Source organism: Lipophrys pholis (assembly GCF_963383615.2).
Source record: "Lipophrys pholis genome assembly, chromosome: 18".
Lineage (NCBI taxonomy): Eukaryota > Metazoa > Chordata > Actinopteri > Blenniiformes > Blenniidae > Lipophrys > Lipophrys pholis.
In genome coordinates, this window is record NC_137646.1 from 26,931,203 (window position 1) to 26,954,250 (window position 23,048).

General features: G+C 52.3%; 2 protein-coding genes across 5 annotated transcripts; both read left to right on the top strand.

Moving 5' to 3' along the window:
* The first annotated feature begins 143 nt into the window (after positions 1-143).
* On the top strand, positions 144-9,655 carry znhit1 (zinc finger, HIT-type containing 1). Its single transcript, XM_080486577.1, has 9 exons — positions 144-937; positions 5,060-5,157; positions 5,329-5,404; positions 5,710-5,789; positions 5,858-6,027; positions 6,191-7,342; positions 7,423-7,560; positions 8,179-8,378; positions 8,476-9,655. The coding sequence occupies exons 1-6, from the start codon at positions 913-915 to the stop codon at positions 6,210-6,212; spliced, it is 471 nt and encodes a 156-aa protein (XP_080342703.1). The 5' UTR covers positions 144-912; the 3' UTR covers positions 6,213-7,342; positions 7,423-7,560; positions 8,179-8,378; positions 8,476-9,655.
* A 249-nt stretch (positions 9,656-9,904) lies between these two features.
* LOC308123853 (serrate RNA effector molecule homolog) lies at positions 9,905-20,340 on the top strand. 4 transcript variants are annotated; one of them, XM_080486560.1, is made up of 21 exons: positions 9,905-10,004; positions 10,605-10,736; positions 10,839-10,949; positions 11,034-11,204; positions 11,278-11,338; positions 11,420-11,717; positions 11,794-11,975; positions 14,825-14,878; positions 15,923-16,031; positions 16,105-16,220; positions 16,896-16,957; positions 17,162-17,240; positions 17,333-17,497; positions 18,000-18,149; positions 18,368-18,521; positions 18,614-18,726; positions 19,270-19,350; positions 19,426-19,576; positions 19,671-19,748; positions 19,817-19,928; positions 20,159-20,340. In XM_080486560.1, the coding sequence occupies exons 2-21, from the start codon at positions 10,609-10,611 to the stop codon at positions 20,232-20,234; spliced, it is 2,451 nt and encodes an 816-aa protein (XP_080342686.1). In that variant the 5' UTR covers positions 9,905-10,004; positions 10,605-10,608; the 3' UTR covers positions 20,235-20,340. The 4 variants fall into 4 exon arrangements, with proteins under 4 accessions (XP_080342686.1, XP_080342688.1, XP_080342689.1 ...); XM_080486562.1 differs by having other exon boundaries at positions 10,605-10,727; XM_080486563.1 differs by having other exon boundaries at positions 9,906-10,004; positions 10,576-10,727.
* The last annotated feature ends 2,708 nt before the right edge of the window (positions 20,341-23,048 follow it).

The following is a 23,048-nucleotide window of genomic DNA, read 5'->3' on the forward strand; positions in this document are numbered from 1 at the left end:
AGTGGTTCCTTTAGAACCTCCTTTAGCCTAGGAACCACTGATGCTTCCTTTAGAACCTCCTTTAGCCTAGGAACCACTGATGCTTCCTTGAGAACCTCCTTTAGTCTAGGAACCACTGATGCTTCCTTTAGAACCTCCTTTAGCCTAGGAACCACTGATGCTTCCTTTAGAACCTCCTTTAGCCTAGGAACCACTGATGCTTCATTTAGAACCTTAAAGGAACCCGCTAATCGGAGCGTTCAGGGAAACTCAGGATGACTGAAAAAGGAGCAGATCATGTAAGTTACCAAAGCAATAATCTGCCTAGAACCACTTGAAATCATCTAGAACCCAGAGGAACTTTTTGTAGTTCATTTTCAGAAACTTGTAGTTCTTTCCCCACCATGGCAGACGTCACTAACTAGAGCCGCCGTCGCTTTATTATGACGTCACTAACACCAAACCTCCGACCATTGTAACTAAAACGTTCCTGTGTGAAGAGGGAGTAGTTTCTCCTCCCAATAATCCCGCCAGGAGGTTTACAGCTTTAGAATGAGAGATTATCTGTGCTGATACGAGGACTCGCTAAGAATGTTTTTGTAGATGCTCTAGCCTGGGATGTAAATGTTTAGCACAAGAGGAAGACCTCCCCAAGATGGCGGCGCTGCAGGCACGGGTCAGGGTTAGAGATGTAAAGTACAGAGCTCCGTGTGAAAACTGCTGACTTCCGGTCTGCTCTCCATCTCTTTGTGACTGAGAAAGTTCTCCTCAGTGAGATTAGCTGTTCTAGCCCAGGCTTCAGCGGGTCTTTAGACACGCTCCTCTGTGACGCCACGTGACGTGATCAGCATATTTCCGACCCGGACCGGAAGTGGCTCACCCGAAACGGGTTCGATTCCTTTTGTTCCACTGCGGTTTCCGTCCGGAAGCAAGATGGTTCTGGAGAAGAAGAGCTCCGGTAAGTTCCTCCGATGAATGTGTGTGTGTGTGTGTGTGTGTGTGTGTGTGTGTGTGTGTGTGTGTGTGTGTGTGTTAATGCATTGTAGGACTTCACACCCAAAACAGATAAAAAAAAAAAAGTTGATTGGACTAAAAAGCTTCAGCAAACAAATGCGTGTCTAGTCCCATTTATAAAGATGTCCCCTGAGTCCACAACTTTATAAAGATGTCCCCTGAGTCCACAACTTTATAAAGATGTCCCGAGTCCACAACTTTATAAAGATGTCCCCTGAGTCCACAACTTTATAAAGATGTCCCCTGAGTCCAGAACTTTATAAAGATGTCCCCTGAGTCCAGAACTTTATAAAGATGTCCCCTGAGTCCAGAACTGAAGAGTGAAGTGAAGAGATCTTAACCCAGGGGGAGATGGTTCCTCCTGGTGCTGGTCTACAGTCTGGAGGCTGAGTTCTGGACTAACTGGAACCGAGCAGCTCTTCTTTGTTGAGGCTGTGAAGAGGCTGTTGCAGTCGTCCAGGCGTGAGGACACAATGCAGGGCTGGACATTAAGGACTGTCCCACCGTCTGGGGCTGGTAAAGGTTTTGCTCGGGCAAGAGAACCATCTGTCCCCCTTGCCTGAACGGGCTCCTGGTTTTTAGTGACGGAGCCGATCGGGTTCTGATACCAACATAACTCACTGATCAGAGGTTCTGATCCACGATCCTGGTCTGATCCATGATCCTGGTCTGCTTCATGATCCTGGTCTGATCCATGATCCTGGTCTGATCCATGATCCTGGTCTGCTTCATGATCCTGGTCTGCTCCATGATCCTGGTCTGCTTCATGATCCTGGTCTGCTTCATGATCCTGGTCTGCTTCATGATCCTGGTCTGCTTCATGGTCCTGGTCTGATCCATGATCCTGGTCTGCTTCATGGTCCTGGTCTGATCCATGATCCTGGTCTGCTTCATGATCCTGGTCTGCTCCATGATCCTGGTCTGATCCATGATCCTGGTCTGCTCCATGATCCTGGTCTGATCCATGGTCCTGGTCTGCTTCATGGTGCTGAAATGATCCCCAGTGTTTCCCTGCTGCTGCTCTGCTCGCTGGCTGCAAACTGTGGACTGGATTCCTGAAGGGAGGCGGGTCTCAATGAGACCAGGAGGAATGAGGCAGGAAATCCAGTCCACAGTTTGCAGCCAGCGAGCAGGATAGGGAAGTAGCACTGTGCTATCCAACTTTTCATGGCAACATGTTGCTGATTGGACGGATTTTAGTCTCACAACACCACAAAGCAACACAGCAACGTGGATGTTAGCAAAGCAACACAGCAACTTGGATGTTAGCAAAGCAACACAGCAACGTGGATGTTAGCAAAGCAACACAGCAACGTGGATGTTAGCAAAGCAACACAGCAACTTGGATGTTAGCAAAGCAACACAGCAACGTGGATGTTAGCAAAGCAACGCAACAATGAGCAATGTTAACAAAGCAACACAGCAACGTGGATGTTAGCAAAGCAACGCAGCAACGTGGATGTTAGCAAAGCAACACAGCAACTAGATGTTAGCAAAGCAATGCAGCAACGTGGATGTTAGCAAAGCAACACAGCAACTAGATGTTAGCAAAGCAATGCAGCAACGTGGATGTTAGCAAAGCAACGCAACAATGAGCAATGTTAACAAAGCAACACAGCAACGTGGATGTTAGCAAAGCAACGCAGCAACGTGGATGTTAGCAAAGCAATGCAGCAACGTGGATGTTAGCAAAGCAATGCAGCAACGTGGATGTTAGCAAAGCAACACAGCAACTAGATGTTAGCAAAGCAATGCAGCAACGTGGATGTTAGCAAAGCAACACAGCAACTAGATGTTAGCAAAGCAATGCAGCAACGTGGATGTTAGCAAAGCAACACAGCAACTAGATGTTAGCAAAGCAACGCAGCAACTAGATGTTAGCAAAGCAACACAGCAACGTGAATGTTAGCAAAGCAACGCAGCAACTAGATGTTAGCAAAGCAACGCAGCAACGTGGATGTTAGCAAAGCAACGCAGCAATTAGATGTTAGCAAAGCAACGCAGCAACGTGGATGTTAGCAAAGCAACACAGCAACTAGATGTTAGCAAAGCAACGCAGCAACTAGATGTTAGCAAAGCAACACAGCAACGTGAATGTTAGCAAAGCAACGCAGCAACTAGATGTTAGCAAAGCAACACAGCAACGTGAATGTTAGCAAAGCAACGCAGCAACTAGATGTTAGCAAAGCAATGCAGCAACGTGGATGTTAGCAAAGCAACACAGCAACTAGATGTTAGCAAAGCAACGCAGCAACTAGATGTTAGCAAAGCAATGCAGCAACGTGGATGTTAGCAAAGCAACACAGCAACGTGAATGTTAGCAAAGCAACACAGCAACGTGAATGTTAGCAAAGCAACGCAGCAACTAGATGTTAGCAAAGCAACGCAGCAACGTGGATGTTAGCAAAGCAACGCAGCAACTAGATGTTAGCAAAGCAATGCAGCAACGTGGATGTTAGCAAAGCAACGCAGCAACGTGGATGTTAGCAAAGCAACACAGCAACTAGATGTTAGCAAAGCAACGCAGCAACGTGGATGTTAGCAAAGCAACACAGCAACTAGATGTTAGCAAAGCAACACAGCAACGTGGATGTTAGCAAAGCAACACAGCAACGTGGATGTTAGCAAAGCAACACAGCAACGTGGATGTTAGCAAAGCAACGCAGCAACGTGGATGTTAGCAGAGCCGTAGTCCAGCAGGGCGGCGCTCTGCAGCCAGACCTCAGTGTTTTCAGACTCCAGCTCTGGGAGGAGAACAGCTCTGACATCAGAACAATGAGCAGCAGCTCCTCCAGGCTGTCAGCAGGAGATTCACACCTCCGTGAAGCTGCGTCCTACTCCACCCTAAACTCCCTGGAAATAGTCCCGATGGTTGGAGCTGCGTTAGAGCTGGAAACATTGGGTTGCTGCTGCCTTGCTCAAGAGGGTAGGGTTAGGCTAACCCTACCCTCTGCTATCAGAATAGTATCAGCAGATATACAACGTTAAGTATCGGGATCAGAAGGTGGACGGGTGCTTCCCTACTGCAGTGTAGGGACGGGCAAGTTCCTGAAGCTGTCCCTACATCACACTGGAATAAGAACTGTCTGCTTCAATACTTGTTTCAGAAATACTTCAGTGACAAACTGGATCCACATTTTATCAGTTTGTGTACTACAGTACTGCACTCTGTCCTGCATCAGTTTGTGTCTTTTTATTGGAGTACTCTAGTCACTGAATAATACCAGTTACTGTGTGATACTACAATTTATATTTGATCTAAAACTAGTTATTCATTCTCTAGTAGGCACAAGAATTTAATTCTTCTCTTTAACGCAGTACTTGTATATAATACAGAGTTTTCAGCTATTCTAAGGTAATTGACTGTTAATGTGTAAATATGTAGATGAACTCTGATAGGCTCAATGTTTCAGTACTATGTCAGAACCTGCATGGTACTCTCATGGTACTCTCATGGTACTCTCATGGTACTCTCATGGTACTCATGGTACTCTCATGGTACTCATGGTACGCTCATGGTACTCTCATGGTACTCTCATGGTACTCATGGTACTCTCATGGTACTCTCATGGTACTCTCATGGTACTCATGGTACTCTCATGGTACTCATGGTACGCTCATGGTACTCTCATGGTACTCTCATGGTACTCATGGTACTCTCATGGTACTCTCATGGTACTCATGGTACTCTCATGGTACTCATGGTACTCATGGTACTCATGGTACTCTCATGGTACTCATGGTACTCTCATGGTACTCTCATGGTACTCATGGTACTCATGGTACTCTCATGGTACTCATGGTACTCATGGTACTCTCATGGTACTCTCATGGGAAGAAGTTAAACTGTAAAAAGAACTTGTGAAATCCTGTTTTTGGTCTAGTCATTTTGAATTAGAGTCGTGTGTGTGTGTGTGTGTGTGTGTGTGTGTGTGTGTGTGTGTGTGTGTGTGTGTGTGTGTGTGTGTGTGTGTGTGTGTGTGTGTGTGTGTGTGTGTGTGTGTGTGTGTGTGTGTGTGTGTGTGTGTGTGTGTGTGTGTGTGTGTGTGTGTGTGTGTGTGTGTAGCCAGGGTGGAGGCTGGTCAGCGTCGGGTTCTAGATGAAGCGACTCGTCAGCGGAGACTCAGTCGACAACTTGAAGCTCTGGAGAAAGACAACTTCCAGGTACCAGAGTGTGTCCTGGACAGAGTGTGTGTGTCCAGGACAGAGTGTGTCCTGGACAGAGTGTGTGTGTCCTGGACAGAGTGTGTGTGTCCAGGACAGAGTGTGTCCTGGACAGAGTGTGTGTGTCCTGGACAGTAGTTCCTCCAGTGTCCTATGACCTCTTGTCTCCAGGACGACCCCTTGTCTTCTCTCCCCCCTGCTGGTCCAACGGCTCGTCTGCCGGCCTTCAGTGAGACTGAAGAACCAGGTGAGTCTTCCACCAGCCTGTCTCTCTCTGTCTCTCTGTCCTTCTCTCTGTCTGTCTCTCTCTCTCTGTCTGTCTGTCTCTGTCTGTCTCTCTCTCTTTTCGGTCTGTCTGTCTGTCTGTCTGTCTGTCTGTCTGTCTCTCTCTGTCTCTCTCTCTCTGTCCTTCTCTCTGTCTGTCTCTGTCTGTCTGTCTCTCTGTCCTTCTCTCTGTCTGTCTCTCTGTCTCTCTCTCTCTGTCTGTCTCTCTGTCCTTCTCTCTGTCTGTCTCAGAGGAGGAGAAACATCAGCAGGTGTGTGTGTCCTCAGAGAAGAAGAAGAGGAAGACGAGGGGAGATCACTTCAAACAGCGTTTCAGGAAGAACTTCACTGCCCTGCTGGAGGAGGAGGTACACACACACACACACACACACACACACATTCTGACAGGAAGTGATGTCACTCCTCTCCTGTGTAGAACCTGTCTGAGAGGGCGGAGCCTAACTACCTGTCTGCAGTGGCCCCGCCCTCCTCGCTGCCACCGCGACACTTCTGCTGTGTGTGTGGCTTCCCGTCGCACTACACCTGTACCACCTGCGGGGGGCGGTACTGCAGCAGCAAGTGTCTGTGTACACACCGTGAGACCCGGTACACACACACACACACACACACACACACACACACACACACACACACACACACACACACACACACACACACACACACACACACACACACACACACACACACACACACACACACACACACTGACACTGTGAGGGGCGGAGTCTCACCTCTTCTCTCCCTCCAGGTGTTTGAAGTGGACTCTGTAGCTGGCCTTCGGGTTGCCATGGTGACGGAGCTGATGGTGGGCCTCAGCCTGAGTCTCTGATTGGCTGTGATGTCACAGTAGAATCCGGTTTCACCTGAAGCTCCTCGGAACCTCATGAGGAGGTCTCAGGGAGTCTTCATAACTGGACTGGTTCTGGACTGGTTCTGGTTCCTTCATGATCTTCTTGAGTAGAAATGTTTTAATAAAAAAATAAACAATGTTTGACTTCATGGTGCTCTGAGAACACACACACACACACACACACACACACACACACACACACACACACACACACACACACACACACACACACACACACACACACACACACACACACACACACACACACACACACACACACACATTAAAACCAGTCTGAACTGGTAATGCTAAACAATTCGATCTGTGGAGTGTGTGTGTGTGTGTGTGTGTGTGTGTGTGTGTGTGTGTGTGTGTGTGTGTGTGTGTGTGTGTGTGTGTGTGAGGTAAAAGTCCGCTCACTGGATCTTCCTGGTAACCATGGCAACACAGTGCTAAAGATGAGTCAAACATTAACTTGGGAGTTTCAGAAGCAGGAAGTTTCTCCTTCAAGCTTCAGATTCACACGGCAAGAGGAGGCGCAGCCAGGAGGAGCAGCCAGGTGGAGCAGCCAGGAGGCGCAGCCAGGTGGAGCAGCCAGGAGGAGCAGCCAGGTGGAGCAGCCAGGAGGCGCAGCCAGGTGGAGCAGCCAGGAGGAGCAGCCAGGAGGAGCAGCCAGGTGGGGCAGCCAGGAGGAGCAGCCAGGAGGAGCAGCCAGGTGGGGCAGCCAGGAGGAGCAGCCAGGAGGAGCAGCCAGGTGGAGCAGCCAGGAGGCGCAGCCAGGTGGAGCAGCCAGGAGGAGCAGCCAGGTGGAGCAGCCAGGAGGAGCAGCCAGGAGGAGCAGCCAGGAGGAGCAGCCAGGTGGAGCAGCCAGGAGGAGCAGCCAGGAGGAGCAGCCAGGTGGGGCAGCCAGGAGGAGCAGCCAGGAGGAGCAGCCAGGTGGGGCAGCCAGGAGGAGCAGCCAGGAGGAGCAGCCAGGAGGAGCAGCAGGGTGGAGCAGCCAGAAGGAGCAGCCAGGAGGAGCAGCCAGGAGGAGCAGCCAGGTGGAGCAAGGTGAGGACAGACGGGTTCTCCTCAGAGATCTGACCTTCGACCTCCCAGCTCAACCTTTCTCTCTGCTTTCTCCTCGTCAGCTCCTCCCACTCCTCCTGCCATCATGCAGCCTTCATCATCATCATCATCATCATCAGGAGAAGCAATCGGAGCAGGAGGAGCAGCAGCAGGAGCTGGGTGTGACCGTGGCTCCTCCCCCCACTCGGACACTAAACCAGGTGAGTGTGATGAGGTTTTCAAGCTGCTTGGTTTGGAGCAGCTCCCCCTGCTGGAGGGGAAGAGAACATGCAAACTGAGCAGGCTGACAGGCTCTGAGGAGGAGGAGGAGGAGGAGGAAGAGGAGGAGTGGGAGGAAGAGGAGGAGTGGGAGGAAGAGGAAGAGGAGGAGCAGGAGGAAGAGGAGGAGGAAGGGGAGGAGGAAGGGGAGGAGGAGGAGGAGTGGGAGGAGGAGGAGGAGGAAGAGGAGGAGTGGGAGGAGGAGGAGGAGGAGCAGGAGCAGGAGGAAGAGGTGCAGGGGGAGGAGGAGGAGGAAGAGGAGGAGTGGGAGGAAGAGGAAGAGGAGGAGTGGGAGGAAGAGCAGGAGGAGGAGCAGGAGGAAGAGGAGGAGGAAGGGGAGGAGGAAGGGGAGGAGGAGGAGGAGGAAGAGGAGTGGGAGGAGGAGGAGGAGGAGCAGGAGGAAGAGGAGGAGGAAGGGGAGGAGGAGGAGGAGGAGGAGCAGGAAGAGGAGCAGGAGGAGGAGGAGCAGGAGGAAGAGGAGCAGGAGGAGGAGGAGCAGGAGGAGGAGGAGCAGGAGGAAGAGCAGGTGTCAGGGTGATGAGTTGTGATTCTGGTTTCAGGTCTGACCCTGTCCAGTCCTGAACTTCTCTCAGAGCTGAAGGAGTCTCGCTCACGTCCCCTCAGACCTGTTCCTGTTCACCATGGAGTCACCACCGTCTTCTCTGGACGAGGAGGAGGAAGAGGAGGAGGAAGAGGAGGAGGAACAGGAGGAGGAAGAGGAGCAGGAGGAGGAGGAGGAGGAGGAAGAGGAGGAGGAGGAGCAGGAGGAGGAAGAGGAGCAGGAGGAGGAAGAGGAAGAGGAGGAGGAGCAGGAGGAGGAAGAGGAGGAGCAGGAAGAGGAGCAGGAGGAGGAAGAGGAGCAGGAGGAGGAGGACGGGTGAAATAAGAGCTGTCTGTGACTCCACCTCCATGGTGTGACACGTCTCACACAGGATGTACTCTGACAGTCCAGAGTAATCGAATACTTGGGAGGCCTACACTACCAAGCTGGTTCCTCTTCAGGATTAATTCTGGTTCATATTCTGGATTAACTCTGGATTAACTCTGGATTAACTCTGGATTAACTCACATTGCTTCATGTCACAGTGACTGATCACAGTGACTGATCAGTGATTGATCACAGTGATTGATCACAGTGATTGATCACAGTGATTGATCACAGTGACTGATCACAGTGATTGATCAGTGACTGATCACAGTGACTGATCACAGTGATTGATCACAGTGATTGATCACAGTGATTGATCACAGTGATTGATCAGTGACTGATCACAGTGACTGATCACAGTGATTGATCACAGTGACTGATCACAGTGACTGATCACAGTGATTGATCACAGTGACTGATCAGTGATTGATCACAGTGATTGATCACAGTGACTGATCAGTGATTGATCACAGTGACTGATCACAGTGACTGATCAGTGATTGATCACAGTGATTGATCACAGTGACTGATCACAGTGACTGATCACAGTGATTGATCACAGTGATTGATCAGTGACTGATCACAGTGACTGATCACAGTGATTGATCAGTGACTGATCACAGTGATTGATCACAGTGATTGATCAGTGACTGATCACAGTGACTGATCACAGTGATTGATCAGTGACTGATCACAGTGACTGATCAGTGACTGATCACAGTGACTGATCAGTGATTGATCACAGTGACTGATCAGTGATTGATCACAGTGATTGATCACAGTGATTGATCACAGTGACTGATCACAGTGACTGATCAGTGACTGATCACAGTGACTGATCACAGTGATTGATCACAGTGATTGATCAGTGATTGGAACAAAGCCATGACTAGTTGTGAACTTGTGTGGTTCTTATTAGAAGTGTTTGATCTGAGGTCTACCACGTCTTCCGGGCCTCGCCATCCTCACCAGGAACCCAACCGCCGGGCGTCACATTTCATTTGATGATGTCATTGATGATGTCATTGATGATGTGGACCAAGGAAGTGTTGCCAGCTTTGCAGGAAACATAAGAGACACAAGCAATAAATGAATTCTCTCAAGGTGTGAATGTCTTTGTGTTACTCTTTATTTCTCTCTCTCCTTTTCTATATATCTATAACTATATACATACATACCTGTTTGTTTCTGGTACTATTTATATTGTTCAATACTCGGGTCACTCGTGCAGAAGGGTGCCGTGTTTTGTTGTGTGCGTGGTGGTGTGGTCGGACAATGACAGTGAAGGTTCCGGCGGGGGGGAGCAATTCCCCGCCTGTCCGCCGGGGGGCGGGGTCTCTCCGCTCCACCGGAAGTCTCGTTGTCTGGTTGTTGTCAGTGGCGGCGGTTTCGCAGTTAGTCAGTTAGCCGCTGTTAGCCGCTGTCCAGAGCTTCAGTCTGCACTCAGCCGACCTCCTGGTAGGAAACTCCTTCAGTCTCTCAGCTTAACTTCACCGGAAAGATCCGCGCGTTGTGCTAATGTGCTAATGCGCTAATGCTAATGCTCCATCCGGAGGGCGCTAACTGTTAGCTTCGGAGCCGAACACGTTCAGCTTCATACTGACTCTCCACTGTTGTTACTGACTCTAATCAGCTTCATACTGACTCTCCACTATATTTACTGACTCTAATCAGCTTCATACTGACTCTACACTGTTGTTACTGACTCTAATCAGCTTCATACTGACTCTCCACTGTTGTTACTGACTCTAATCAGCTTCATACTGACTCTCCACTATATTTACTGACTCTAATCAGCTTCATACTGACTCTACACTGTTGTTACTGACTAATCAGCTTCATACTGACTCTCCACTGTTGTTACTGACTCTAATCAGCGTCATACTGACTCTCCACTGTTGTTACTGACTCTAATCAGCGTCATACTGACTCTCCACTGTTGTTACTGACTCTAATCAGCTTCATACTGACTCTCCACTGTTGTTACTGACTCTAATCAGCTTCATGACTCTCCACTGTTGTGGGACAGGTGACAGACTGGTTCTGGTTCTGTTTCAGTCCGATGGGGGACAGCGATGACGAGTTGGACCGGAGGAGGAGGGACAAGTTCAGGAGGGAGCGGAGTGACATGGAGCGGTCCAGAGACCGGGAGGACCGGAGGAGGGAGGACTGGCCGGACAGGTGGGAGAGGTGTGTGTGTGTGTGTGTGTGTGTGTGTGTGTGTGTGTGTGTGTGTGTGTGTGTGTGTGTGTGTGTGTGTGTGTGTGTTCATGCTGTGTGTGTGTGTGTCAGGGAGTGGGACCGGGGCAGAGACCGGAGGAGGGACTATGATCGAGGCCGTAGAGACCGGTTCTCTCCTCCTCGTCACATCAGCCCTCAGCACAAGCGCCTCCGGAGAGACTGGTGAGTCTGTAACCCCGCCCACACTGTCTAGTCCCCGCCCACATCCTCTAAACCCCACCAATAGAATGTAAACCCCGCCCACAGGGACGACCACCGGGGGGAGCTGTACCGATATGACCTGCCCTACGGGGGGGGAGGAGGAGGAGGAGGAGGAGGAGGAGGAGGTCCTCCTTTTCCAATGGGGGGGTCTCAGGGCTGGCCCCCAGACTTCTCGCAAATCACCCCCCACCACGGAGTGCCCCCCCTGCATGGCAGGTGAGTGTCAGGTGACGATGTCAGGAGGGGCTAATAAAGTGATAACAAGGTGACTGAGACCTGTCTCCTTCAGGCTGGCCATAGTGGACCCGGACCTCCCCCCCCCCGGCCCCCCCACAATGAGGAGCTTCAAGGTGAGACACCGTGGGAGCGCGTGGCGGCGAGTTGTGGGTGGAGCCTCAGCTGTGTGTGTGTGTGTGTGTGTGTGTGTGCAGGACTTCCTGCTGAACATGGAGGACAGCGTGGACGAGACGGAGGCGGTCAAGCGCTACAACCAGTACAAGCTGGACTTCCGGCGCCAGCAGCTACATGACTTCTTCCTGCAGCACAAAGACCAGCAGTGGTTCCGGGCCCGGTACCACCCCGATGACATCATGACCCGGAGGGCGGAGTCTCTGACCGCCCTGCGCACACGCCTTGCCGTCTTCCTCTTCCTGCTGGACCACGGCTGGCTGGACCAGGTGTCTCTGGACATGGACCACGCCCCCGCTATCATAAAGCTGCTGGATGCCGGTATGCTGGGGGGGCGTGGTCTGGGCAGGGGGCGGGGCCTGGGTCACGTAGTCCTGAAGCTCTGTTGTCTTTGCAGCTGTCATCAAGATAGAGGGCGGGACGGACCTGGACCTGCAGGTCCTGGACGCTCCTGCAGGCGGCGCAGAGCCCAGTCAGAGCCCCCCGGGAGCAGCCCCTGGCCCCGAGCCCCGCCCCCCCAACACCGCCGTAGAGGGGGCGACGGGGGGTGGACAGGGCGACTCCCAAAAGCCGGCACAGGTGACCAGGGAAACAAGTGGGAAAGACTCTGACTTACAAGGAAACAAGTGGGAACAACACCCAGTTACAAGTGGGAACAACACCCAGTTACAAGTGGGAACAACACCTAGTTACAAGTGGGAACAACACCCAGTTACAAGTGGGAAAAACACCCAGTTACAAGTGGGAACAACACCCAGTTACAAGTGGGAACAACACCCAGTTACAAGTGGGAACAACACCCAGTTACAAGTGGGAACAACACCCAGTTACAGAACAAGTGGGAACAACACCCAGTTACAAGTGGGAACAACACCCAGTTACAAGTGGGAACAACACCCAGTTACAAGTGGGAACAACACCTAGTTACAAGTGGGAACAACACCCAGTTACAAGTGGGAACAACACCCAGTTACAAGTGGGAAAAACACCCAGTTACAAGTGGGAACAACACCCAGTTACAAGTGGGAACAACACCCAGTTACAAGTGGGAACAACACCCAGTTACAAGTGGGAACAACACCCAGTTACAGAACAAGTGGGAACAACACCCAGTTACAAGTGGGAACAACACCCAGTTACAAGTGGGAACAACACCCAGTTACAAGTGGGAACAACACCCAGTTACAGAACAAGTGGGAACAACACCTAGTTACAAGTGGGAACAACACCCAGTTACAGAACAAGTGGGAACAACACCCAGTTACAGAACAAGTGGGAACAACACCCAGTTACAAGTGGGAACAACACCCAGTTACAGAACAAGTGGGAACAACACCCAGTTACAAGTGGGAACAACACCTAGTTACAGAACAAGTGGGAACAACACCCAGTTACAGAACAAGTGGGAACAACACCTAGTTACAAGTGGGAACAACACCCAGTTACAGAACAAGTGGGAACAACACCCAGTTACAGAACAAGTGGGAACAACACCTAGTTACAAGTGGGAACAACACCCAGTTACAGAACAAGTGGGAACAACACCCAGTTACAAGTGGGAACAACACCCAGTTACAAGTGGGAACAACACCTAGTTACAAGTGGGAACAACACCCAGTTACAAGTGGGAACAACACCCAGTTACAAGTGGGAACAACACCTAGTTACAAGTGGGAACAACACCCAGTTACAAGTGGGAACAACACCTAGTTACAAGTGGGAACAACACCCAGTTACAAGTGGGAACAACACCCAGTTACAGAACAAGTGGGAACAACACCTAGTTACAAGTGGGAACAACACCCAGTTACAGAACAAGTGGGAACAACACCCAGTTACAAGTGGGAACAACACCCAGTTACAAGTGGGAACAACACCTAGTTACAAGTGGGAACAACACCCAGTTACAAGTGGGAACAACACCCAGTTACAGAACAAGTGGGAACAACACCTAGTTACAAGTGGGAACAACACCCAGTTACAAGTGGGAACAACACCTAGTTACAAGTGGGAACAACACCCAGTTACAAGTGGGAACAACACCCAGTTACAAGTGGGAACAACACCTAGTTACAAGTGGGAACAACACCCAGTTACAAGTGGGAACAACACCTAGTTACAAGTGGGAACAACACCTAGTTACAAGTGGGAACAACACCCAGTTACAAGTGGGAACAACACCTAGTTACAAGTGGGAACAACACCCAGTTACAAGTGGGAACAACACCCAGTTACAAGTGGGAACAACACCCAGTTACAAGTGGGAACAACACCTAGTTACAAGTGGGAACAACACCTAGTTACAAGTGGGAACAACACCCAGTTACAAGTGGGAACAACACCTAGTTACAAGTGGGAACAACACCCAGTTACAGAACAAGTGGGAACAACACCCAGTTACAGAACAAGTGGGAACAACACCCAGTTACAAGTGGGAACAACACCCAGTTACAAGTGGGAACAACACCTAGTTACAAGTGGGAACAACACCTAGTTACAAGTGGGAACAACACCCAGTTACAGAACAAGTGGGAACAACACCTAGTTACAAGTGGGAACAACACCTAGTTACAAGTGGGAACAACACCTAGTTACAAGTGGGAACAACACCTAGTTACAAGTGGGAACAACACCCAGTTACAGAACAAGTGGGAACAACACCCAGTTACAAGTGGGAACAACACCTAGTTACAAGTGGGAACAACACCTAGTTACAAGTGGGAACAACACCCAGTTACAGAACAAGTGGGAACAACACCTAGTTACAAGTGGGAACAACACCCAGTTACAGAACAAGTGGGAACAACACCCAGTTACAAGTGGGAACAACACCCAGTTACAAGTGGGAACAACACCCAGTTACAAGTGGGAACAACACCCAGTTACAAGTGGGAACAACACCTAGTTACAAGTGGGAACAACACCCAGTTACAGAACAAGTGGGAACAACACCCAGTTACAGAACAAGTGGGAACAACACCTAGTTACAAGTGGGAACAACACCTAGTTACAAGTGGGAACAACACCCAGTTACAGAACAAGTGGGAACAACACCCAGTTACAGAACAAGTGGGAACAACACCCAGTTACAAGTGGGAACAACACCTAGTTACAAGTGGGAACAACACCCAGTTACAGAACAAGTGGGAACAACACCTAGTTACAAGTGGGAACAACACCCAGTTACAGAACAAGTGGGAACAACACCCAGTTACAAGTGGGAACAACACCCAGTTACAAGTGGGAACAACACCCAGTTACAAGTGGGAACAACACCCAGTTACAAGTGGGAACAACACCCAGTTACAAGTGGGAACAACACCCAGTTACAAGTGGGAACAACACCCAGTTACAAGTGGGAACAACACCTAGTGACAGGAGAACGGTTTGTTGGGTTCTTCAAAACTGAGTTGGACTTTTGCTGACAGGAAAATGACGACACCAAAACTAATGGAAAGGAGCAGGAGGTGCTGCAGGAGCAGGTGAGTGTGTGAGAGGAGGTGGGAGAGGAGGTGACGATGTGGGAGAGGAGGTGACGATGTGGGAGAGGAGGTGGGAGAGGAGGTGATGATGTGGGAGAGGAGGTGGGAGAGGAGGTGATGATGTGGGAGAGGAGGTGGGAGAGGAGGTGACGATGTGGGAGAGGAGGTGACGATGTGGGAGAGGAGGTGATGATGTGGGAGAGGAGGTGACGATGTGGGAGAGGAGGTGGGAGAGGAGGTGATGATGTGGGAGAGGAGGTGATGATGTGGGAGAGGAGGTGACGATGTGGGAGAGGAGGTGATGATGTGGGAGAGGAGGTGATGATGTGGGAGAGGAGGTGGGAGAGGAGGTGATGATGTGGGAGAGGAGGTGATGATGTGGGAGAGGAGGTGGGAGAGGAGGTGACGATGTGGGAGAGGAGGTGGGAGAGGAGGTGACGATGTGGGAGAGGAGGTGACGATGTGGGAGAGGAGGTGACGATGTGGGAGAGGAGGTGATGATGTGGGAGAGGAGGTGGGAGAGGAGGTGATGATGTGGGAGAGGAGGTGACGATGTGGGAGAGGAGGTGACGATGTGGGAGAGGAGGTGATGATGTGGGAGAGGAGGTGGGAGAGGAGGTGATGATGTGGGAGAGGAGGTGATGATGTGGGAGAGGAGGTGGGAGAGGAGGTGATGATGTGGGAGAGGAGGTGGGAGAGGAGGTGATGATGTGGGAGAGGAGGTGGGAGAGGAGGTGATGATGTGGGAGAGGAGGTGGGAGAGGAGGTGACGATGTGGGAGAGGAGGTGATGATGTGGGAGAGGAGGTGGGAGAGGAGGTGATGATGTGGGAGAGGAGGTGGGAGAGGAGGTGACGATGTGGGAGAGGAGGTGATGATGTGGGAGAGGAGGTGACGATGTGGGAGAGGAGGTGATGATGTGGGAGAGGAGGTGGGAGAGGAGGTGATGATGTGGGAGAGGAGGTGGGAGAGGAGGTGACGATGTGGGAGAGGAGGTGACGATGTGGGAGAGGAGGTGCCACTCTAACCCTTGATGCCCCCTCAGGGCAGGAAAAGGAAACGCAGCATGTCAGCAGACAGCGGCGAGGGCAGCGCCTCCGACTCTGACTCCTCCCACTCAGACAGAGAGGAGGCAGAAGAGGACGGGGACAATGGTAGGTCACCTGACCCCGGACAACCAATCACAGCAAGTTTCACATACTGAGTCAGTGACTTGTTTCCGGGCAGAACGCCGTAAGGAGCGAGAGAAGGACGCTCCACCCAAACCCCGCCCCCTCCACCTCACCACCTCCCTGTTCATCAGGAGCATCCCGCCAGAGGTGTCCAAGGAGGAGATCGCCACTGTGAGGCCCCGCACATCTGTGTACTGCACATTACTGCACATCTGTGTACTGCACATCTGTGTACTGCACATTACTGCACATCTGTGTACTGCACATTACTACACATCTGTGTACTGCACATCTGTGTACTGCACATTACTGCACATCTGTGTACTGCACATTACTACACATCTGTGTACTGCACATCTGTGTACTGCACATTACTACACATCTGTGTACTGCACATTACTGCACATCTGTGTACTGCACATTACTGCACATCTGTGTACTGCACATTACTGCACATCTGTGTACTGCACATTACTACACATCTGTGTACTGCACATTACTGCACATCTGTGTACTGCACATTACTGCACATCTGTGTACTGCACATCTGTGTACTGCACATTACTGCACATCTGTGTACTGCACATCTGTGTACTGCACATCTGTGTACTGCACATTACTGCACATCTGTGTACTGCACATCTGTGTACTGCACATTACTGCACATCTGTGTACTGCACATCTGTGTACTGCACATTACTGCACATCTGTGTACTGCACATCTGTGTACTGCACATTACTGCACATCTGTGTACTGCACATCTGTGTACTGCACATCTGTGTACTGCACATTACTGCACATCTGTGTACTGCACATCTGGACTAACCCTGTATGTGTGTGTGCAGCTGTGTGGCAGGTTCCCAGGCTTCCTGCGGGTGGCGCTGTCAGACCCACAGCCTGACAGGAGGTGAGAACAGTTCTTCCTGCTTTCGTCCACACACAGGCGTAGGTTCTGAGAGTGTGTGTGTGTGTGTGTGTGTGTGTGTGTGTGTGTGTGTGTGTGTGTGTGTGTGTGTGTGTGTGTGTGTGTGTGTGTGTGTGTGTGTGTGTGTGTGTGTGTGTGTGTGTGTGTGTGTGTGTGTGTGTGTGTGTGTGTGTGTGTGTGTGTCAGGTTCTACAGGCGCTGCTGGGTGACCTTTGACCGGAGTGTTAACATCAAGGAGACCTGCTGGAACCTGCAGAACATCAGAGTAAACAACCAGTTTTACCACGAGTACACATGTAGTGCCAGACGTCCTCCTGACAGTTGGCTGCTCCTCCTCCTCTGCTCCTCCTCCCTCAGATGAAGGAGGTGCAGCTGTGTCCTGTGGTCAACAGAGATCTGTCCAGACGTGTCCGCAGTGTGAACGGCGTGACGTTCCACCGCCCGGTGGTGAAGAACGACATCCGTCTGTCGGCTCGACTCGTCCACCGTCTGGACCAGAGAGGAGAGCTGTGGACGGGAGAGGTAACCCTGCTGCTGCTCCTCCTCCTGCTGCTCCTCCTCCTGCTGCTGCTGCTCCTGCTGCTCCTCCTCCTGCTGCTGCTCCTCCTCCTGCTGCTCTTCCTCCTGCTCTTCCTCCTTGTCCTCCTCCTCCTGCTACTCCTCCTTGTCCTCCTCCTCCTGCTCCTCCTCCTGCTCCTCCTGCTCCTCCTGCTCCTCCTGCTCCTCCTCCTCCTGCTCTTCCTCCTTGTCCTCCTCCTCCTGCTACTCCTCCTTGTCCTCCTCCTCCTGCTCCTCCTCCTGCTCCTCCTGCTACTCCTCCTCCTGCTCTTCCTCCTTGTCCTCCTCCTCCTGCTCCTCCTCCTGCTACTCCTCCTCCTGCTCTTCCTCCTTGTCCTCCTCCTCCTGCTCCTCCTCCTGCTACTCCTCCTCCTCCTGCTCCTCCTCCTGCTACTCCTCCTCCTCCTGCTGTTCAGTGTTGTCCAGACAGTACAAACTACATTTCCCATGATTCCTTGCTGTGCAGATGGAGACCAACCCGGTGCTGAAGAACATCACAGACTATCTGATAGAGGAGGTCAGCGCTGAGGAGGAGGAGCTCACCGGCGTCGCCGGGGGCAACACAGACCCCGCCCCCGCTGAGGTTACCGTGGAGATGGACGACAAGCTGCTGAAGGTGGGCGGAGCTCTGATATCAGGTCTTAGTAAATGATGTTGTCCATGAAGAAAACAATGTGTGTGTGTGTGTGTGTGTGTGTGTGTGTGTGTGTGTGTGTGTGTGTGTGTGTGTGTGTGTGTGTGTGTGTGTGTGTGTGTGTGTGTGTGTGTGTGTGTGTGTGTGTGTGTGTGTGTGTGTGTGTGTGTGTGTGTGTGTGTGTGTGTGTGTGTGTGTAGGTCCTGGACAGACTGCTGCTGTACCTGCGTCTGGTCCACTCAGTAGATTACTATAACTTCTGTGAGTACCCTGCAGAGGACGAGATGCCTCATCGCTGTGGACTGATCCATGTCAGAGGACCTCTTCCACTGTCTTCCATCACTGCTGCCCAGGGTACACACACACACACACACACCCCCCACTGTCCCCTCACCTGCAGTGACCATCAGAAGACGTTAGGGTCCTCACTGTCCTCTCACCTGCAGTAAGCGACCATCAGAAGATGTGTGAGGACCGTCTTTCTCCTCTTTTGTCTCCGTCTGAAACTCTGAGTGACGACGACGCAGCTCGACTGGGAAAGAAGGACCCCGAGCAGGAGGTACCTGTCTCTCTGCTGTCCCACCTGTCTCACTGCTCCCACCTGTCTCACTGCTGTCCCACCTGTCTCACTGCTGTCCCACCTATCTCTGTGCTCCCACCTGTCTCACTGCTGTCCCACCTGTCTCACTGCTGTCCCACCTATCTCTGTGCTCCCACCTGTCTCACTGCTGTCCCACCTGTCTCACTGCTGTCCCACCTGTCTCACTGCTCTCACCTGTCTCTCTGCTGTCCCACCTGTCTCACTGCTCTCACCTGTCTCTGCTGTCCCACCTGTCTCACTGCTCTCACCTGTCTCTCTGCTGTCCCACCTGTCTCACTGCTGTCCCACCTATCTCTGTGCTCCCACCTGTCTCACTGCTGTCCCACCTGTCTCACTGCTCTCACCTGTCTCTCTGCTGTCCCATCTGTCTCACTGCTCTCACCTGTCTCACTGCTCTCACCTGTCTCACTGCTGTCCCACCTGTCTCACTGCTGTCCCACCTGTCTTACTGCTGTCCCACCTGTCTCACTGCTGTCCCACCTGTCTCTCTGCTGTGTCCAGGTGGAGAACTTCCTGCTTGTTAACACTCAGGAGCTCAGTAAGGACAAGTGGCTTTGTCCTCTGAGTGGGAAGAAGTTCAAGGTCGGTCTGTCTGTCTCTACCTGCCTGCCTGTCTGTCTGCCCTGGTTGCCATGGTAACAGTCTTCTCGTTGCTAGGCTCCAGAGTTTGTTCGGAAACACATCCTCAACAAACACTCAGACAAAGTCGCCGTCGTCCGACAGGAAGTAGTTTTTTTCAACAACTTCCTGCTGGACGCCAAAAGACCCGCCCTCCCTGAGAACAAGCCCCTCCCCCCACCAACACAAGGTACCACAAGGCCAATACACACTCTCCCTCTCTCACTCTTTCTCTCTCTCTGTCCCTCTCTCACTCTCTCTCTTTCTCTCTCTCGGTGTCCCAGGATTTCCTGGTCAGTCTCCACAGCAGCAAAGCCTTCTGGGATATCCACCTGGAGTCAGAGCCCCGCCCAGCTTCTCTGGTACACCCCCCCCCAAACACACACACACACACACACACACACACACTGACGTTGTGACTGTCCTGCAGGCGGCCCCCCCCCTCACCCCCAGGGGCAGTTTGGGGCGGGGCGTGGTAGCTGTGACACCTTCAGAGGTCAGGTGGGAGGAGGGGCGTTTCCTGGGAAGCAGAGGAGCAGCAGGTAAAGGTGGAGCAAGCAGGAGGGCTCCATTGATCACTGATCACCTATTGATGGGGGTGTGTGTGTGTGTGTGTGTGTGTGTGTGTGTGTGTGTGTGTGTGTGTGTGTGTGTGTGTGTGTGTGTGTGTGTGTGTGTGTGTGTGTGTGTGTGTGTGTGTGTGTGTGTGTGTGTGTGTGTGTGTGTGTGTGTGTGTGTGTGTGTGTGTGTGTGTGTGTGTGTGTGTGTGCAGGGCCGTGCGAGGAGACCCCCGCTCCATCATGGAGTACAGAGACCTGGACGCTCCAGAAGACCTGGACTTCTTTTAAACTCACCTTTTCTAGTGTGTGTGTGTGTGTGGGGGTGGGTGGGGGGGGGGGTCACTTCTCCAGTAATGACCAATAAAATCATGTCTGTTGCCATGGTTACAGTGTCCTCAGTCACTTGAATCATTTTAATTCAAAACTAGTTTGAAACTAGAAAACCTCAATTCCTCTCTCTCTCTCTCTCTGTCTCTCTCTCTCTCTCTCTCACGCTCTCTGTCTCTCTCTCTCTCTCTCCCTCTCTGTCTCTCTGTCTCTCTCTCTCTCTGTCTCTCTCTCTGTCTCTCTCTGTCTCTCTCTCTCTCTCTCTCTCCCTCTCTCTCTCTCCCTCTCTCTCTGTCTCTCTCTCTCTGTCTCTCTCTCTCTCTTTCCCTCTCTCTCTCTCTCTCTCTCTGTCTCTCTCTCTCCCTCTCTCTCTCTCCCTCTCTCTCTGTCTCTCTCTCTCTCTTTCCCTCTCTCTCTGTCTCTCTCTCTCTCCCTCTCTCTCTGTCTCTCTCTCTCCCTCTCTCTCTGTCTCTCTCTGTCTCTCTCCCTCTCTCTCTGTCTCTCTCTCTCTGTCTCTCTCTCCCTCTCTGTCTCTCTCTCTCTCTCCCTCTCTCTCTGTCTCCCTCTCTCTCACGCTCTCTGTCCCTCTCTGTCTGTCTCTCTCTCTCTCTCTCTCTCTCCGTCTCTCCCTCTCTCTCTCTCTCTCTGTCTCTCTCTCTCTGTCTCTCTCTCTCTCTCCCTCTCTCTCTCTCTCTCTCTCTCGCATTGCATGCTGGGATGGTGTGAGTGTGTGAGCGGGTGTGGAGCGCTTTGGAAAGTTTGAGCGAGAAAACTTTCTGCACTTTAAACTTCGGTGTTTCTCTTCCCCCTGGGTTCTCTTCCTCTGGTTCTCTTCCCCCTGGGTTCTCTTCCCCCTGGGTTCTCTTCCCCCTGGGTTCTCTTCCTCTGGTTCTCTTCCTCTGGTTCCCTTCCCCCTGGGTTCTCTTCCTCTGGTTCCCTTCCCCCTGGGTTCTCTTCCTCTGGTTCTCTTCCTCTGGTTCTCTTCCCCCTGGGTTCTCTTCCTCTGGTTCTCTTCCTCTGGTTCTCTTCCTCTGGTTCCCTTCCCCCTGGGTTCTCTTCCTCTGGTTCTCTTCCTCTGGTTCTCTTCCCCCTGGGTTCTCTTCCCCCTGGGTTCTCTTCCCCCTGGGTTCTCTTCCCCCTGGGTTCCCTCCCCCCTGGGTTCTCTTCCTCTGGTTCTCTTCCCCCTGGGTTCTCTTCCCCCTGGGTTCTCTTCCCCCTGGGTTTTCTTCCCCCTGGGTTCTCTTCCCCCTGGGTTCTCTTCCTCTGGTTCCCTCCCCCCTGGGTTCTCTTCCTCTGGTTCTCTTCCCCCTGGGTTCTCTCCCCCCTGGGTTCTCTTCCTCTGGTTCTCTTCCCCCTGGGTTTTCTTCCCCCTGGGTTCTCTTCCCCCTGGGTTCTCTATGTGAAGGTAAGAGGAGTTTAATTCATCGTTTTGAAAAAAAGAGAAGGTTTGTGAGCAGTCAGGTGTTTTGTTGGAGGAGTGATGGCGTCCCTCCCGGTGGAGGGCTCGCCGCCTCCCTCCATCAAACACGGAGTTCGGGTGGTAGCTGACCCCCGGTACTCTGTGGAGGACGTTCTCCTGGCCGTTGGAGACGTGGTGGGTCATATTAACATTCTATATGGTTCTAGAATGAACAAGGCCGTGGTGGCTTTTCTCCGTGAGGAGAAGATGGTTCATTCACTGGTGGAACAGGGAATCGTGTTGGAAGATCTGTATGTACCGGTGTCACCGCTGTTCGTACCATCCACCCGGGTCACTGTGTCCACCCGGGTCACTGTGTCCACCCGGGTCACTGTGTCCACCCGGGTCACTGTGTCCACCCGGGTCACTGTGTCCACCCGGGTCACTGTGTCCGAGGTTCCCCCGTTTATTCCCAACCAGCTGCTGGAGAACCAACTGGCCCGTTTCGGGAAGTTCTCTGGCGGCCTCAGGGAGGTGAAACTAAACTGTAGAAATGATAAACTGCAACACGTCCAGTCCCTCCGCAGACAGGCCTTCATGTCCCTGAACGACCCGGAACCCTGGAGGGGTCATTCAAAGTAAAATATGGTGACGGGTTCTACACGGTGTACGCCAGCTCGGGAAGCTTCGAGTGCGGGGATGTCGGACACAAACGTCTGGCATGTCCTCACAGAGAGCAGCCTGGGGACGTGTCCTCACAGAGAGCAGCCTGGGGACGTGTCCTCACAGAGAGCAGCCTGGGGACGTGTCCTCACAGAGAGCAGCCTGCGGACGTGTCCTCACAGAGAGCAGCCTGGGGACGTGTCCTCACAGAGAGCAGCCTGGGGACGTGTCCTCACAGAGAGCAGCCTGCGGGCGGCAGCGGCGGCTCTGCGGAGCGAGGCGGCGCGGCCGCCCCGCCGCGGGCCGCAACATCGTCCGCGCCGCGAGCGGCGCCGTGGGGCGCGCCTCGGCCCGGGCTCGAGGCCACGGACGCTGGATCTCCCAGCGAAACCCGATCGGAGCGGCTGGCCCCCAGTGACGGTGCCCCCGGTGGGTTGCGGGTGGAGTCGCCGACCCTGGGCGCTGATTCGGCTCCGGAGCCGCAGGAGGTGGAGGAGGTGGAGGAGGTGGAGGTGGAGGAGGTGGAGGAGGTGGAGGTGGAGGAGGCTGTAAGCAGCTCTCCACTGAATAGGAATAAAAGAAAGTTCCAGGACGACAAGGAAATAAACGTAGACAAGAAAAACAAAGACACACTGTAGAAGACAATGGACAGACGGAAACTGTAACACACACAGAGCAAACTGACATCCCCGATGCGCGCACACACACACACA

Excerpts from the sequence above, each read along its gene's own strand:
- znhit1 (XM_080486577.1), top strand. The coding sequence starts at position 913 with ATGGTTCTGGAGAAGAAGAGCTCCG. Across the intron at positions 938-5,059 it reads TCTGGAGAAGAAGAGCTCCG|CCAGGGTGGAGGCTGGTCAG; the intron begins GTAAGTTCCTCC and ends GTGTGTGTGTAG. Across the intron at positions 5,405-5,709 it reads CAGTGAGACTGAAGAACCAG|AGAAGAAGAAGAGGAAGACG; the intron begins GTGAGTCTTCCA and ends GTGTGTCCTCAG.
- LOC308123853 (XM_080486560.1), top strand. The coding sequence starts at position 10,609 with ATGGGGGACAGCGATGACGAGTTGGACCGGAGGAGGAGGGACAAGTTC. Across the intron at positions 10,737-10,838 it reads TGGCCGGACAGGTGGGAGAG|GGAGTGGGACCGGGGCAGAG; the intron begins GTGTGTGTGTGT and ends TGTGTGTGTCAG. Across the intron at positions 10,950-11,033 it reads AAGCGCCTCCGGAGAGACTG|GGACGACCACCGGGGGGAGC; the intron begins GTGAGTCTGTAA and ends CCCCGCCCACAG.